Here is a 13777-nt window from a genome sequence, read left to right on the forward strand (position 1 = left end):
CCTATATACAGTTGAAGCCGGTGAATAAATATGATATCTATTTTTAGTATCATGACTTTTTATATAGAGAAAACACGTGTAAGTCATTATACATTATTGATCTTTACAAGAGTGTTAATTGTTTCAGTAAAAGGTATACGAATTTTATTTAATAAATTACTAAAAATGTAAAAGTAAATATAGATGGGGTTGAGAAATAAATCAAGGGTGTGTTGTTTTGCAAGTAAATAGTATGGTGAGGTTAACATAAATAATAATAATATTGGTTGGGAGTAAGGAGTTGACAATCAATCCCACCTTCTTCAATAAATATTTTATTCTAATGTTAAACCAACTAAACTCTTAATAAAAAAAAATTATTATCTGCAATCTCAATTGGTTTATAAAAGCCGATGAGAAAATATTTTTTGGTTCACTCAATGATTGAGGCTAGCGGATGGGTCTGGGATCGAACCTAAGATCGATCTGTCTTGTATTTGATGATTAAAGTCATTCCGTTGATTTATCAACTGAGCTATACACTAAAAAATAGGCAAATTCTAAATACAATTCATCGATACTTTTTTTTTTTTTTTTGTTGATATAATTGTACATAATTATAAGTTAGAGTGTTTGACATTTTTGTTAGTTTTATTGATCGACAAAATAGAACCTGACATGTTTTATAGACTAATATTTTAACTGTTATGTCTTTGAGAGTGTAATTTAGTTGGCAAATAGACGGGTTCAAGATTGAATCATGTAGAAGAGGAGCTTGAACCTCTCAACTAGTCTCAGTCGTTGAGTCAACTTCTAACATATGGTAGGAGTCGGGTTTCATGTCAAGCCATTTAAAAAAAAAACTACTTTCTTAAACCAGGTCATGTGCCTCGTCAATCGAGCCTTCCATTTTTCATTGAAACAAATCTTTGTAATATTTATTATTAAAATTGAATTATGAAACGGAAACTTGATTTAATTTTTAACCCAAGTTTAAACAGCGACATGATAGTTGGGGAACGGTGTAAGTAGTAAGCAAATGTTACATTAAGTTATACGGTTTTAGTTTGAAGAGATCATAATTATAAACATGTAAGGATATAGAAAAAGGAGTTTGTCTAACATTTCAAACCTTTGACTTAGTTTCATCATACTTAATGGTTTTATATTTCATCACATTTTAAGAAAAACATAATAGTTAAAGTTAGATGAACGAACCATCATGTTTATTTATCTCCTCCCTTAAACATAATTATGTTTCTTCTTCTTCAATATCAGGCAAAGAATCTTTGAAAACTTAATAATTGCGTCAAACAACCCCCTCCCTCTTTAGTTGTTTTTCCATAACGTCCCAAAATAAAATTAAAGATCCAATGTTATTTTTGTCTTGTGCAAGCCCAAACCTTGTTCACTGACCCACTCTTTGAATCGATATATTTGGATTTTTGTATTGATTTTACGTTTTCCTTATGAATTTGATTGAGGCAAAAAATTTGCAGGTTTCAACTTAATGGTGTTCTATTCGCCAAAGAAGGTTTGTATAATCTCATTTAGTTGGGGAAGGATTTCGGTTAGGACAATGTTTCATGATAAGGGGTTGGACCTTAACTCTTTGTTTTGTCCATGTTGTGAAAGCGAGAGTGAAACCATGGACATTGCTTCATCAAATGCATGTTATTCGTCCAATTATATTGCAGTATTTTCCGTTAGTGGGGTCGGAATTTTTCATCGCCAACTTCGCTTGAAGACTTGTTCATTTGTGCGACTTCTCTTGCCATCCCAAAAGCATGACGGATTATTTTGGCTCTTTACTTGATTTGGATTCATCATAATAATCAGGTCTTTTTCTATTCGAGGAAACGCTCATATTGATCATCTATCTAAACTCCAACTCCTTATGTTTCATTAGATTTCTTAATGAGCCAAGGGGTTCAAGATTTCTTGATCGGATAGGTGTGGTGGTCAAGGAGAGATTTCTTAACTCTTCTTCTCACACAATCTTTAGCCTTATTATTAAATTATAGTTTTTTTTTAATTGATGAAACAATTAACAAAAAATCAAGAAAAGTAGGTGAGCAGATTAGGGTTTATCGACATTTATTTATCCTCCATGATCTGAAAATTAGCAAATAAAATAAAACCATCAAAAGTAACGTGGAATTTAATTATTTCACTTTGAGCTTAGTTATGAAATAAACAATTAATTTAAATAACAAAAAACCAAGATTACAAAAATCTCCTACTACTACTATTTGTATATGAATCTAACAACCACAAAAACAAAATTATATACCAACAAACAAATCAAAAAACAGAGGTCCACTTACGATGACTCTAGATCATTCGTGATCGTCCAAAGGATTAGTCAGTACATGTAAGTTGTCCTCAAAACCAACCGTCCATCCCCTTGTAGGTATGTTTCAAGTTATACGACTCTGGTTCCGTGTTCAATATTCCATAGTATTCACAAAAACAAGCACTCCTGCAAAACCGTAAAAAAAATTATTTAATATTAATTTATAAGTCATATGATCATATCCCCTTTTTATCCTATCAATCACATGAAAATATGTCATGCCTTTTCTTCAATAAAACGATGATGTATTTTTACATGATTGGAGGTGGACAAGGAAGTAACAGAATATTTGGGGACAAGAGATTTTTATTCCTACTCGGTATAAAAGAATGAATTTAGCGACTTACCAAGAGTCGGCATCAGAACTGATAACACAATTGTCCCCACAATTTTCAGCGGTACACCCGTCTTGAGCATATCTGTGATCTCGATATGTCCAGTCGTGAACCCTACGATATTCGAAGGGGTTCCAGTTGGCAACAAGAACGCGAATTGGGCTCCAACGGCTCCTGGAATCATAAGAAGTAGCGGGTGGACTTTAATCGTTTCCGCGATCTGGATCAACAACGGAATCAAGAGAGTCGTGGTGGCATTATTCGATGTGAACTCCGTAATCATTCCACTTATAATACAAACACTTGGAGCAATGGCCAAATATGGTGCCTTCCCCAAAAACCCTAGGGTTTTAGATAACACGTCAGCAAGACCACTTGTTCTTACGCCATCTGCAATTGCAAAACCAGCTCCAAGAAGCAACACAATGTTCCATGGCAGCTTCTTGCATTTGTTCCAATCCATTAGCTTTTCTCCTTGTTTTTTGTTAGGGATTATGAAGAGTAAAGTTGCCATCATCACCTACACAATGAATTCAACAAATAAACATAGCATATCCTACTCGAAGGCTGGTGGGGTATGAGAGTGGAATGTATATTGACTTGACCTCTATTTCAAAGAATAGAACAGTTATTTGCATAAAGACTCTGACCAACATGAATGTATGTAAAAAATACTCACGCTAACAGTTCCATCACCAACACGATCATTGAAAAGGGCTCCCCATCCAGGTATATCATCGGTTATGCTTCTTGTCATCCACAAAACGATCAACATCTGCAACGAATTAAATGTACATACTCCATTCAATTTACCGTCCATTGATGTATAAATTCACTTGATTAATTGAATAAAAATCATACCGAAAACACGGCCAACACCATCTTTTCAGCAAAAGCCATCGGACCTATCCACATATATACAAATTGAAAGCATATCAAACCAATGCCCACAACCTAAGTATGCATTACGATAAAATTGGCTTTATATTACGTAAAATATGTCTAAATGTCTTGATAAACAACTTCATATGACTTAAGTTTATAGGAACAAACAATCATTCATTTGTACAAAGGGGTTAAAATAGAATATTAGGAAGGTGCACAAGGCTACTGGGTCTGGGCCAGACCTTCAAAACCGGTTTTTCAGTAAACAAAGATACTCCATGTTTTTTGGGCCCAAGCCAGACTTTGGGCTCGAAACAGGGTTTGATTGGGCTTTTTCCAATTCGGGTTTTTCACGCTTCATTTGGATCTTGAAAAATAAAGTTGGTTTGATCGGGCTTTAATTAAGGGCCAGGTTAGATCTAGGTTTGGGCTTTGAGCTTGGACTTTTTTGTGGATCTCTAAGATGTATATAGGCATTGTAATAAGTTTTTTAATACATTTTTGAAATAAAAGTGTCTTGTTAATTTTGTATACGATATTTTTTAGAAACACATCTTCTATAGGATACTTGTTATGATAAAAAAAATTCACATAATATCATATAGAAAGACTAATAGAACATCTTATTTTGAAAGTGTTGTAAAAATTGTTAAAAAATCTAAAACCATTCTATCAACTTATTGTAACAAGTTTACATATAACACACGATTGTTTGATACCATGAACCTAAGTCCTATAAAACAATTTATTATAGGACTGTTTTGTTCATGCAAATAAGAATGAAAATGACAAGGAATGAATTTTCATTTCCATGTTTAATCTAGAATGAAATTTTGGGCTTATGAGAAAATGGATCCATTATTATTATAATAATAATAAAAACTAAATAGTTTTATTATAAATTCAATATCATTAATGACGTTTAATACCTATATATATATATATATATATATAATGAAACAGCCTTAAGACAATTGAATAATATTAGTGGTCGTATAATAATATGTAATGTAAATTTGAGTGTTGGTTAAGACATTTAAATGCATTAATTAAATTTGAGTGATGGGGTTGGGGTTGGAGTGTACCTAATAAATCAAGCTCCCTTTTCAAATGGGTCTTATCCAAATATGCTGAAAGAGTATCACCGCATCCTCTTGGGCAATACAGAAAACAAAGGATCCCCCACAAAGCAAAGAACAGCAAAAACGCCATCGGGAACCCAAAGAAAAACCATGTGTTGAAACTGATCGGATCGGCTGCCGGAAAATAGCTCTTCCACATCCCCACCAATATCAGATTCACGCCCGTCCCTGTTAGTGTACTCATTCCTCCGATTGCCGCCGAGTATGTCACCCCAAGCACCACCGCTTTGCAAAACTTACTTACCACCGACGACTCTCCCCTCCCCGTCGGCAGCCGCTGCAAGATTCCCGTTGCCACCGGCATCATCATGACGGCCGCCGCCACGTTATGCATCCACATACTTACAAACGCTGTCGTGGCACAGATTCCCAGAAGAAGGAGCTTTGGTTGGAGTGGATCTCCACAAAACAACAATGTTATCTGCGTGTTCATCCAAAATTCTCACATTCCCTTCATGTACAAGACGTCCAGGACTTTCTTTTTTGTTTATTTTTTTACTTTGAATTATCCACAAGAAAAGAAAACACCAAACGCAACAAATAACAAATATATATATATATATATATATATATATATATATTCCAAAGAATAATTAAAAAGACAATTGATTTGGTTAGAAAATGAAAAAGAAAAAGAAAAAGAAAAAGAAAAAGATGGAGTACTTACATTGAGGGCTAATCTTTTATGAATGTTGTAATGCTCAACGGCAAGAGCAAGAATAAAGCTTCCAAGAACGAGGGAGATGACATCATCCATGTAAGATGAAGCGACATCATCGGCTGCAGCGATCCCGAAGATCGGGAAAAGAAACAACGGGGACATGGAGGTTATGGGCATGGGGACGGCCTCTGTGAGCCACCATGCGAACACCCATGCAAGAACCCCCAACATATTCCTGCTGATTGTGGGAGATGGTCCTTCCAACTTAACACACACACAAATAACGGCACATAGCAGAGGACCCAACAAAATAAACATGTTCTTTAGTGTGAAAATGGATGTAATTTGGGTTCTGAAGCTTACGGAACGGTGCACGGAATCTTGAGTGCCGCCGTGTAAGGGGAGGAGCAGGGAGGTATTTTCATCCATGGTTGCTGGGAAGGATGTTTAGAGAGGTGGAGTTTGTGATTCCGTTTTGAGGTACGTTTATAATATATATATATATATATATATATATATATATGTATGAGATGTAATTTTGACCGATTTATTTATTTGATTTTGATTTTGATTTTGATTTTAATTTATGAAAATATATGATAAATAAGTAATTCAGAAAAATGGGACATGTGACATGACGAGGACATTGGGTTGAATTGTAGCCATAATGTGATTCAAATAATTGTTAGAATTATTGTCCTTTTCTTTTTCTAAATCAGCTCCATTTATCCTCTTTTTATTGGTTTTATGATAAAAATTAAATAGTTTTATTTATTTAGGTTAGTGTTTTTCTTGTATTCCAATAATATTCATTTGCCTTTCAAAAAAAATAATATTATTTATACTTTACAAAAAAGAATATGTTATATATCAAATTGTTTATTATTCTCTTAAATTCACAACTTGATGTAATTATTACAAAATAGAAACCTTTTATTACTAATATATTTCTTTTTCATTACATTGTCTTAAATTATTTTAATAGTAATTTGTTTTTGATAAAATTATAATCCCTTTTGTGACATAGGCAACTGTATACGTGTCATACAATCCAATCCGAATCACTTATTTGATCCATCAAGATCAAATGATGGATTGTTACTTGAAATATGCTCAAGTAGCATTTGGCCGCTTGCTCATGTCTCTTTTCGTAATCTTTCACTAACTTTTTTTTTTTTAATTTTTAAAACTGGTTACATTTCTTTCGATGGGATTTTTTCCATCAATAATACGTAGCAATGAAATTAGTTTTTCCCAAACATTTTTCTTTTCTTTTCTTTTCTTTTAACAACATACAAGCCCGAAAACATGTTCACTCATTTATATGAAAAATGTATTATAAGTTCTCATATATACAGGATGTAAAACATACATCTAAAACAACACTCCCTTCATAGCCATGCAGATAATATAAAAATGTGTTCATAAAGCGTCTTAACTCCCGTCTCTCCTCGTATTCTATGCTTCCCTCTGTTCCTCATATTAGTAATACATTGGTTTAAACACGTATTACCAATATATAAATATATCCAACGGGATTCAATCTAATAGTCATTTGGTTCGTATTAGATTATCTCGGTTATCTGCATCAGGTTAGTTGCAAAAATCCAACATTTAATTAATTGAAGAATTGAGACAAAACGATCATGTTCGAAAATACTAGATGTCGATCACACCGTATCATAATCTAACATCAAGAACCTTAAAAACATATACATCGTAACGATTGTAGGTTGAGGTCAAATTCGAGGGTTATTTGTCATCTATTCAATAATTTCAAGTAATAAACATGTGGATCGATTGGTGGGGTTTTAGTGTTGTCATTTCAAAACTCAAAACCCTTGTCAAATGATGGTTGTCATTTCAAATTCATTTGTGGGTTAAGTTATTTCATCAAAAGTGTTCATAACTAATTAATGAAATTAGGTTGTTAAAAGTCAAAAATTACGTACTAGTTAGGGAATCGAATCAAATTCTTGAATCGTTAATTAATAACATCGTTGACTAAGAGTGGAGCTGGAGTATGAAGGATGTATTTGGCTTCTTTGCATGTTTCTTTTCGTTATTGTTTTGCTTTCTTATTTGTCTTCTTTATCTTTTAAGTTGTCTCTTGGAGAATGGTTGTTTGGAGGTATTCTTCGATTCCTTAATATATGTGGCTTTTCAAAACAGAAGTTTGGGTGACCCATAAGTTTTTATCATTTCATGTGTTTTTTTTTTATAATAATTAATTAATTTCCAAAATTTCAGAAAAATGCCTAAATTCTTAATATTTTACTAGAAGGATACCCGTGCAATGCAGCAATATACATCTTCATTTTAATGTTTTGTTTTGTTTTTTTTTGTTTTTGTTGATATAATACAGTTTATGTGGTTTTGAGAAAAATGATATTTTTACTTTTGAATAAAAATATATCATAAAAATTTTAAAAAAAATATATCGATATTAATATCAAATTAAATATTTAAAAAAATTTATTTTCTTTACAATTTCTTTAATTGAATTTTTTTTTATTATAATTCAATTTAGGTCAAATAGTGAAGTAATTTATTTTTGGCTTAAACTTTTTATAATATAATTATTTTGTTAGAACTCAATAATTATTCTAATTATATATGGATTTTTTATATTTAAAATGAAATGTTTATCATATATTTGATATGTTTTATCTATAGTTAGTTCCACAAATTCAAAAATGGAGCTTTAATAAGTTGTATTTATGTATAATTTAGTTGTAATCTTAAATTTTAAGTCATATGCATACACAGTACTTCATGCATAAAAAATGGTTTTAAGAGTTTTTATCAAATGTTTTATAATATAGTATAGATTATAAATTTTTATAAAGACAATAATTAAGTATTTTGTTAGAACTCAATGATTATCCTAATTATATTTACATTTTTTATATTTAAAATGAGATTTTATTCTTTATTTGATTATGTTTATCAGCAGTTAGTTACACAAATTTAAACATGAAGTTTTAGTAAGTTGTATTTACGCACAATTTACTCGTAATCTTAAATTTTAAGTAATGTGCATCAATAAACAATACTTCATGCATAAAAAATGGGTTTTAAGAGTTTTTGTCGAATGTTTTATAATATAGAAGGGTACTCGCGCAATACAGTGAGATACATCTTGATTTTAATATTTTATTTTATTTTTTTATCTCAGTCGATGTTATAATATGGTTATGTGATTTTGAAAAAATGACGATGTTTTTATTTTTGAATAAAATATAAATTAAAAATATCATAAAAATTTGACAAAAATATATCGATATTGGTATCAAATTAACTATTTAAAATTCCTATTTTTTGTGTAATTTTTTAATTCAATCTTTTTATTATAAATTTAATTAGGTTCAATAACGAAGTAATTTATATTTGTTTTGATAATATAACTTTTTTATAAAGATAATAATCAATTATTTTGTTAGAACTCGGTAATTATCTTAATTATATTTTAGATTTTTTATATTTCAAAATGAAATATTTATCCTCTATTTAATTATGTTTATCCGCAGTTAATTACACGAATTCAAACATAGAGTTTTAATAAGTTGTATTTATACATAATTTACTTGTAATCTTGAATTTTAAGTAATATGTATCAATATACAGTATTTCCTGCATAAAAAATTGTTTTTAAGAATTTTTATCAAATGTTTTATAATATAGTATAAATAATTATTGGTTTCACCCTAAAATCAACTTTAAAGAATTTACAACCAAGTCCCTAAACTTTATTAAATACCTAAATGTCCTATAACACATTAAATTGATATTTGACCGTAAATTTATTATTTAAGCTTTCTAAAAATCTGACATGATCCCATAGACTTTGCAAACTATAATTCTAATCTTAAAGGTAACATTACCACACAAATTTGATGTAAAACCATAAATACCATTAAATATATTTTTAATCAAAATCTGAGTGTATTTTCATGTTATTAGGACGCATTTGCAATCTACTATTCCTATCAGTGGGACTGATACAATGAGAGTGTTCCAGAGTTGACGAAGACCCTTTTTTAAATTACTGCATATTTTGATATTTACGGGGATGTTGTTTATTCATACAGTAGGGATGAGGCATCATGAGACTATAATTATTCGTATAAGGATTCTTGTACAAGCAAGATTGAATGTTTTGTTGGGATTGCAACTTCTATCAGTAATAGCAAGACATAGACGAGACTGTGACATTTATTTATAAAATTCTTTTTAAGAATATGCAATATAGGCCACATCAGATTAGGGGTAGCAATAAGAAGAGTAATTTGAGATACGATTGTTTTGCCATATTGGATTTAGAGATGTGATTCACGAAGTGATTTCATTTTCATTATTTTTTCTAACGAGAGAAATTTAGTATATTTCAATAAAACTATCAATAAATTGTTTTTTGGTTTCACTTTTCTTGTAATCGTGAGTTTCGAACCAATAATTTACATGCATAAACTTATCCCCCACGTGACAATGAATAGTCTGGAATCATCGTAGGTGAACCTCCATAGCCACAAGGATTTTCACTAAATCTTCTCGATCTTACCGGTACAGCACAATCCCCAAGTGTTTTTTTTCTCTTGTTTTTTGGTTTCACTCATGAATAAGTACAAAAGGAATAAGGATATTGATATGGTGATATTAGGGGCTGTTTGTTTGCCTCTTAATGATGACATTAAGAGGGAGCCTCTTAATTGGTAAGAGGCAGGGGCTGTTTGGCAAAAAAAAWKGAACCTCTTAATGGTGACAATTACCTCTTAAYGATTTTGCATCTAATGGGTTGCCTAATGGTTCATAGGCTTATTTTTCCAGGATTATCCTTCCCCACATCTCCTCTCCTTCCAGCTTCATCGTTCCCCCTCCTCCTCCCACGCATCGTTCTTGCTCCCAAACGATCTCGCCAATCTCTCCATCTCACAGACCTGCCTCCTTTTTCATTCCCTCTCTCTGACAATGGCATCGGCGACTAGGCCCGCCTCTGCTTCTCCGACGACGACAATCAGGTCATCGATGCCAAACGCCTCTGCCTCTTTCCACCCCTTCTTCCCAACCCCTCTCTTCACGCACGTCGCTTCACGCACGTCGCTTCACGCACGTCGCTTCATACTTAACGGTTCTTTTTCATTTTTATCACATTTGATTCATTCATTATTGAGATAATCGAAGGATATGGATTTGGGCTGCTTGGATTTGGGTTGTATTGAAAAGCAAATTAGTCAAAGCTCTGGTGATTCAGATATAAACCCTAATGATTTTGTGCCTTCAACTTTGAAGCCTCCAAAGGTATACATCTTTCTAGAATTCTGTGGTTTTTGATTATCTCCGTTGATTTGCCTTTTGATTTTGAGGTTTTGCTCACCTTTCAAGATCGAATGCTAGATTATCTATCATAGGTTTTTGAGATCTATCAGAGTTAAAATGGTAATTTACTGTCATTCAGAAAACAGTTACCAAAAAACATTATTTCATTCAACACTTAACCATTCTGACCACTTAACCATTCTGCACCAAATCATTCAGCAACCGCCAAACAGCCCCTTATTCTTGTAAATAACCAAAAAGGCAAAAGGGTACTTTTTACTTGTAAAGTTTCATTTGGATTATAGTCTTTGTAATTTGTTAAAAAAATCCAATTTCTATTTTTATGTTTTAAAGTTACAATTTTTGTCTTTATAGTTTGTAATTCATTGGTGCTTCGTCCAGAAGACATTATAACAGTGATTTATTGTTAAATATGAAGGCCAAAAACATGAATGATATGTAAAAAGCACAAACGAAAACAACAATAAATTCTTTATGAATGACTATGTTATTAAAATACAAACTATATTTTTGTTATTTTAATAATATAGTTTTTTTCGAAAGTCTTAAAATCAAATTTTGATTGTGTGTTTATGAGATATATGTACATGTGTGTGTGTGTGAGAGAGAATGTGTGTGTATGAGTGAGAGAGAGAGAGAGAGGGGAGGGGTACATTGAAAGATGGAAGTCGATAGCTATTTATGGGTGGATACATTTAATAATCAAATTCTTTAATAACATTTAATTCCATATCTATACCATATATTTGGATAAATACATAAAGCCATAGAAAAGAAATTTTGTATTAAACATTATCCCCAAGGTCCTTCAAATATAAGCATCCCACCAACCATGTGAAAATATATGTTTTAAGGTTTATAATTTAATTTGTTTATTGCAAAACCTTAGACATGATTATTTAATTATTAAGATAAACAAACGACATAACTTGTGAATTGGCTTAAGATCAATGTTTTAAAGATTCGTCGCAACAGTTGTTATAGTATGTCTTGACTCAATAATTATATCCAATATCAAGTTAAGCCTCTGGAATACGTACCGTGGTCGAATGTACGGTTTTTATAACGTGATATTTGCTTTTTCTTACATTTTTAATGTCTTAATTGTTAGTTTTTAATATATTAAATTATATAAACATATATGTTTATATATATATATATATATATAGTATAGATATGACAAAAAAAAAATGATATTAATTGCACATAAACCTCCTTAACATAAATTGCACACAAACATCAAATCATGCTCTAATTATTTAATTAATATGATATTTTTAAGATTAATAAGATGGGAATAATTCAGTTGAATATGATGAGCAATAAAATAATTGTGTTTGATGACTAGTGAAAAAGATATTTTATGAATCAAATGGGATAATATGAAACTAGATTAAAAAATATTTGTAATAATTACACATTAATATTAAATAATGCATCCACATCTTCAATATTTTATTTCCATTGCTACAAAATAAGCAACAAATGATCATACTCCACAATTATGGTGGTTTATTTATTTGAATGCAAGTAAATCATTATATATAATATAAAAAAGATTTAAAGAAGATTTGAGATCATGTGAGACCAGTATATTATCGTGAGACTCGTGAAACCATTTTTTTACACTTGAAACATCACAATAAAAGGCTACGAAGGTAACCTTTACAGTGTTTTTGATGTGAATGTTCAGTTTTTAACCTTTACAGTGTTTTTGATGTGAATGTTCAGTTTTTTTTACTTTCACGAAATTTTTCTAGTGAAATTTCAAGTGTAAAAAAATGGTCTAACGAGTCTCACGAAAATAAACTGGTCTTACATGAATCCAACACATATAAAAAAAAGTGATTTTATGTAAATATAAAAGTAGATAATGATGACCATACTAATCTACACCACCACCATCCTCCTCATCATCATTATTAATAAAATAGTAACAATAATTATTTGTTATTTATTATTATGTAAATAAAGAAATATTATGATTTTGACAAAATGTTAGATTAAACCTTAAATGGTATTATATGAAACTCGCCTCCAAAAATATCAGTGTGAGGGGCAGTTCTTAGCTAGGCTCCTTCGGCGGTTGAGTCTGGTGAAGAGGTCTGAGATCGAACCAATAGTTATATTGTATCTAGAAGATGTCGTCCCAACTCTTTATCAACTGAGCTACATTTTAATGATTATTATCAGAGTACATTACATTTTTAGCCAAAGAACAATCATACCTTATGAATTAAAAATAAAGAAAAAAAATGGAATTATGCTATTGATTGATGTTAGTCTGTATAGTTTGTATGAAATAGATGGTTTGCAAAGTAAACCATCTCTCTCTCTCTCTCTCTCTCTCTCTTTCTATATATATATATATTAGTTCCTTTTGTAGTAAACTTGTTTAAAATTATTTGGTTGAACTAGTTTAAGTTGTTTCAATAATCAAATGTTTTAAATTAGCATCATTTATATCAATACTCACATCCCTTCATCAATTACGTTTCACATCACGATCATAATTTGATTTTGAAAAACTTTAGAAGAATACAATTAAAATTACTTTCTTTGAAATCATCGGTAGGTTCACTGACTTTTTCTTAAACATGCATATACATACATACATACATACATACATACATATAATAAGAAGGCTAAATACCGTGAAAACGTAAGAATGAAATGTTAATCGAAGGTTCATATATGAATCATTAAAAAAATTCGTTTTACAAATCTTCTAATTAGTACAAACTAATTAGGGACATACATCAAGTTTCCATGCATGTATCAATGAGCTACAGATTAAAAATCAGGAGGATATTATATTTCAACAAGTGTATACATGTAACATCCAATTATTAATTATATTTGTTGCTTGCAATGATGAGAAAATACAAAGCATATATTATGAGAATATACTTAAAATAATGAAACTTTATGTCTATCTAGAATTCTTTACGATAAATGACAACAACTCACGCGACATCATTTACTATTTTCTAAATTTTGTCCATGACTATATCTTGAAAGCAACTCTTTTTTTTTTTAGAAAAATATAAAGCTCAAGTATCATTATATTGATGACTGTATA

At 30.8% G+C, this 13777-nt stretch overlaps 1 protein-coding gene across 1 annotated transcript; it reads right to left on the reverse strand.

Annotated features, from left to right (window-relative positions):
- Positions 1-2118: 2118 nt before the first annotated feature.
- LOC112501821 (tonoplast dicarboxylate transporter) lies at positions 2119-5805 on the reverse strand. Its single transcript, XM_025105549.1, has 6 exons — positions 5365-5805; positions 4641-5118; positions 3532-3575; positions 3350-3445; positions 2683-3190; positions 2119-2461 (listed from the first exon to the last, which is right to left on the reverse strand). Exons 1-6 carry the CDS (start codon positions 5785-5787, stop codon positions 2427-2429), a joined length of 1584 nt encoding a protein of 527 aa, XP_024961317.1. The 5' UTR covers positions 5788-5805; the 3' UTR covers positions 2119-2426.
- Positions 5806-13777: the final 7972 nt, after the last annotated feature.

This window comes from Cynara cardunculus, unplaced genomic scaffold (assembly GCF_001531365.2).
Source record: "Cynara cardunculus var. scolymus isolate 2C unplaced genomic scaffold, CcrdV1 Un_Scaffold_609, whole genome shotgun sequence".
Lineage (NCBI taxonomy): Eukaryota > Viridiplantae > Streptophyta > Magnoliopsida > Asterales > Asteraceae > Cynara > Cynara cardunculus.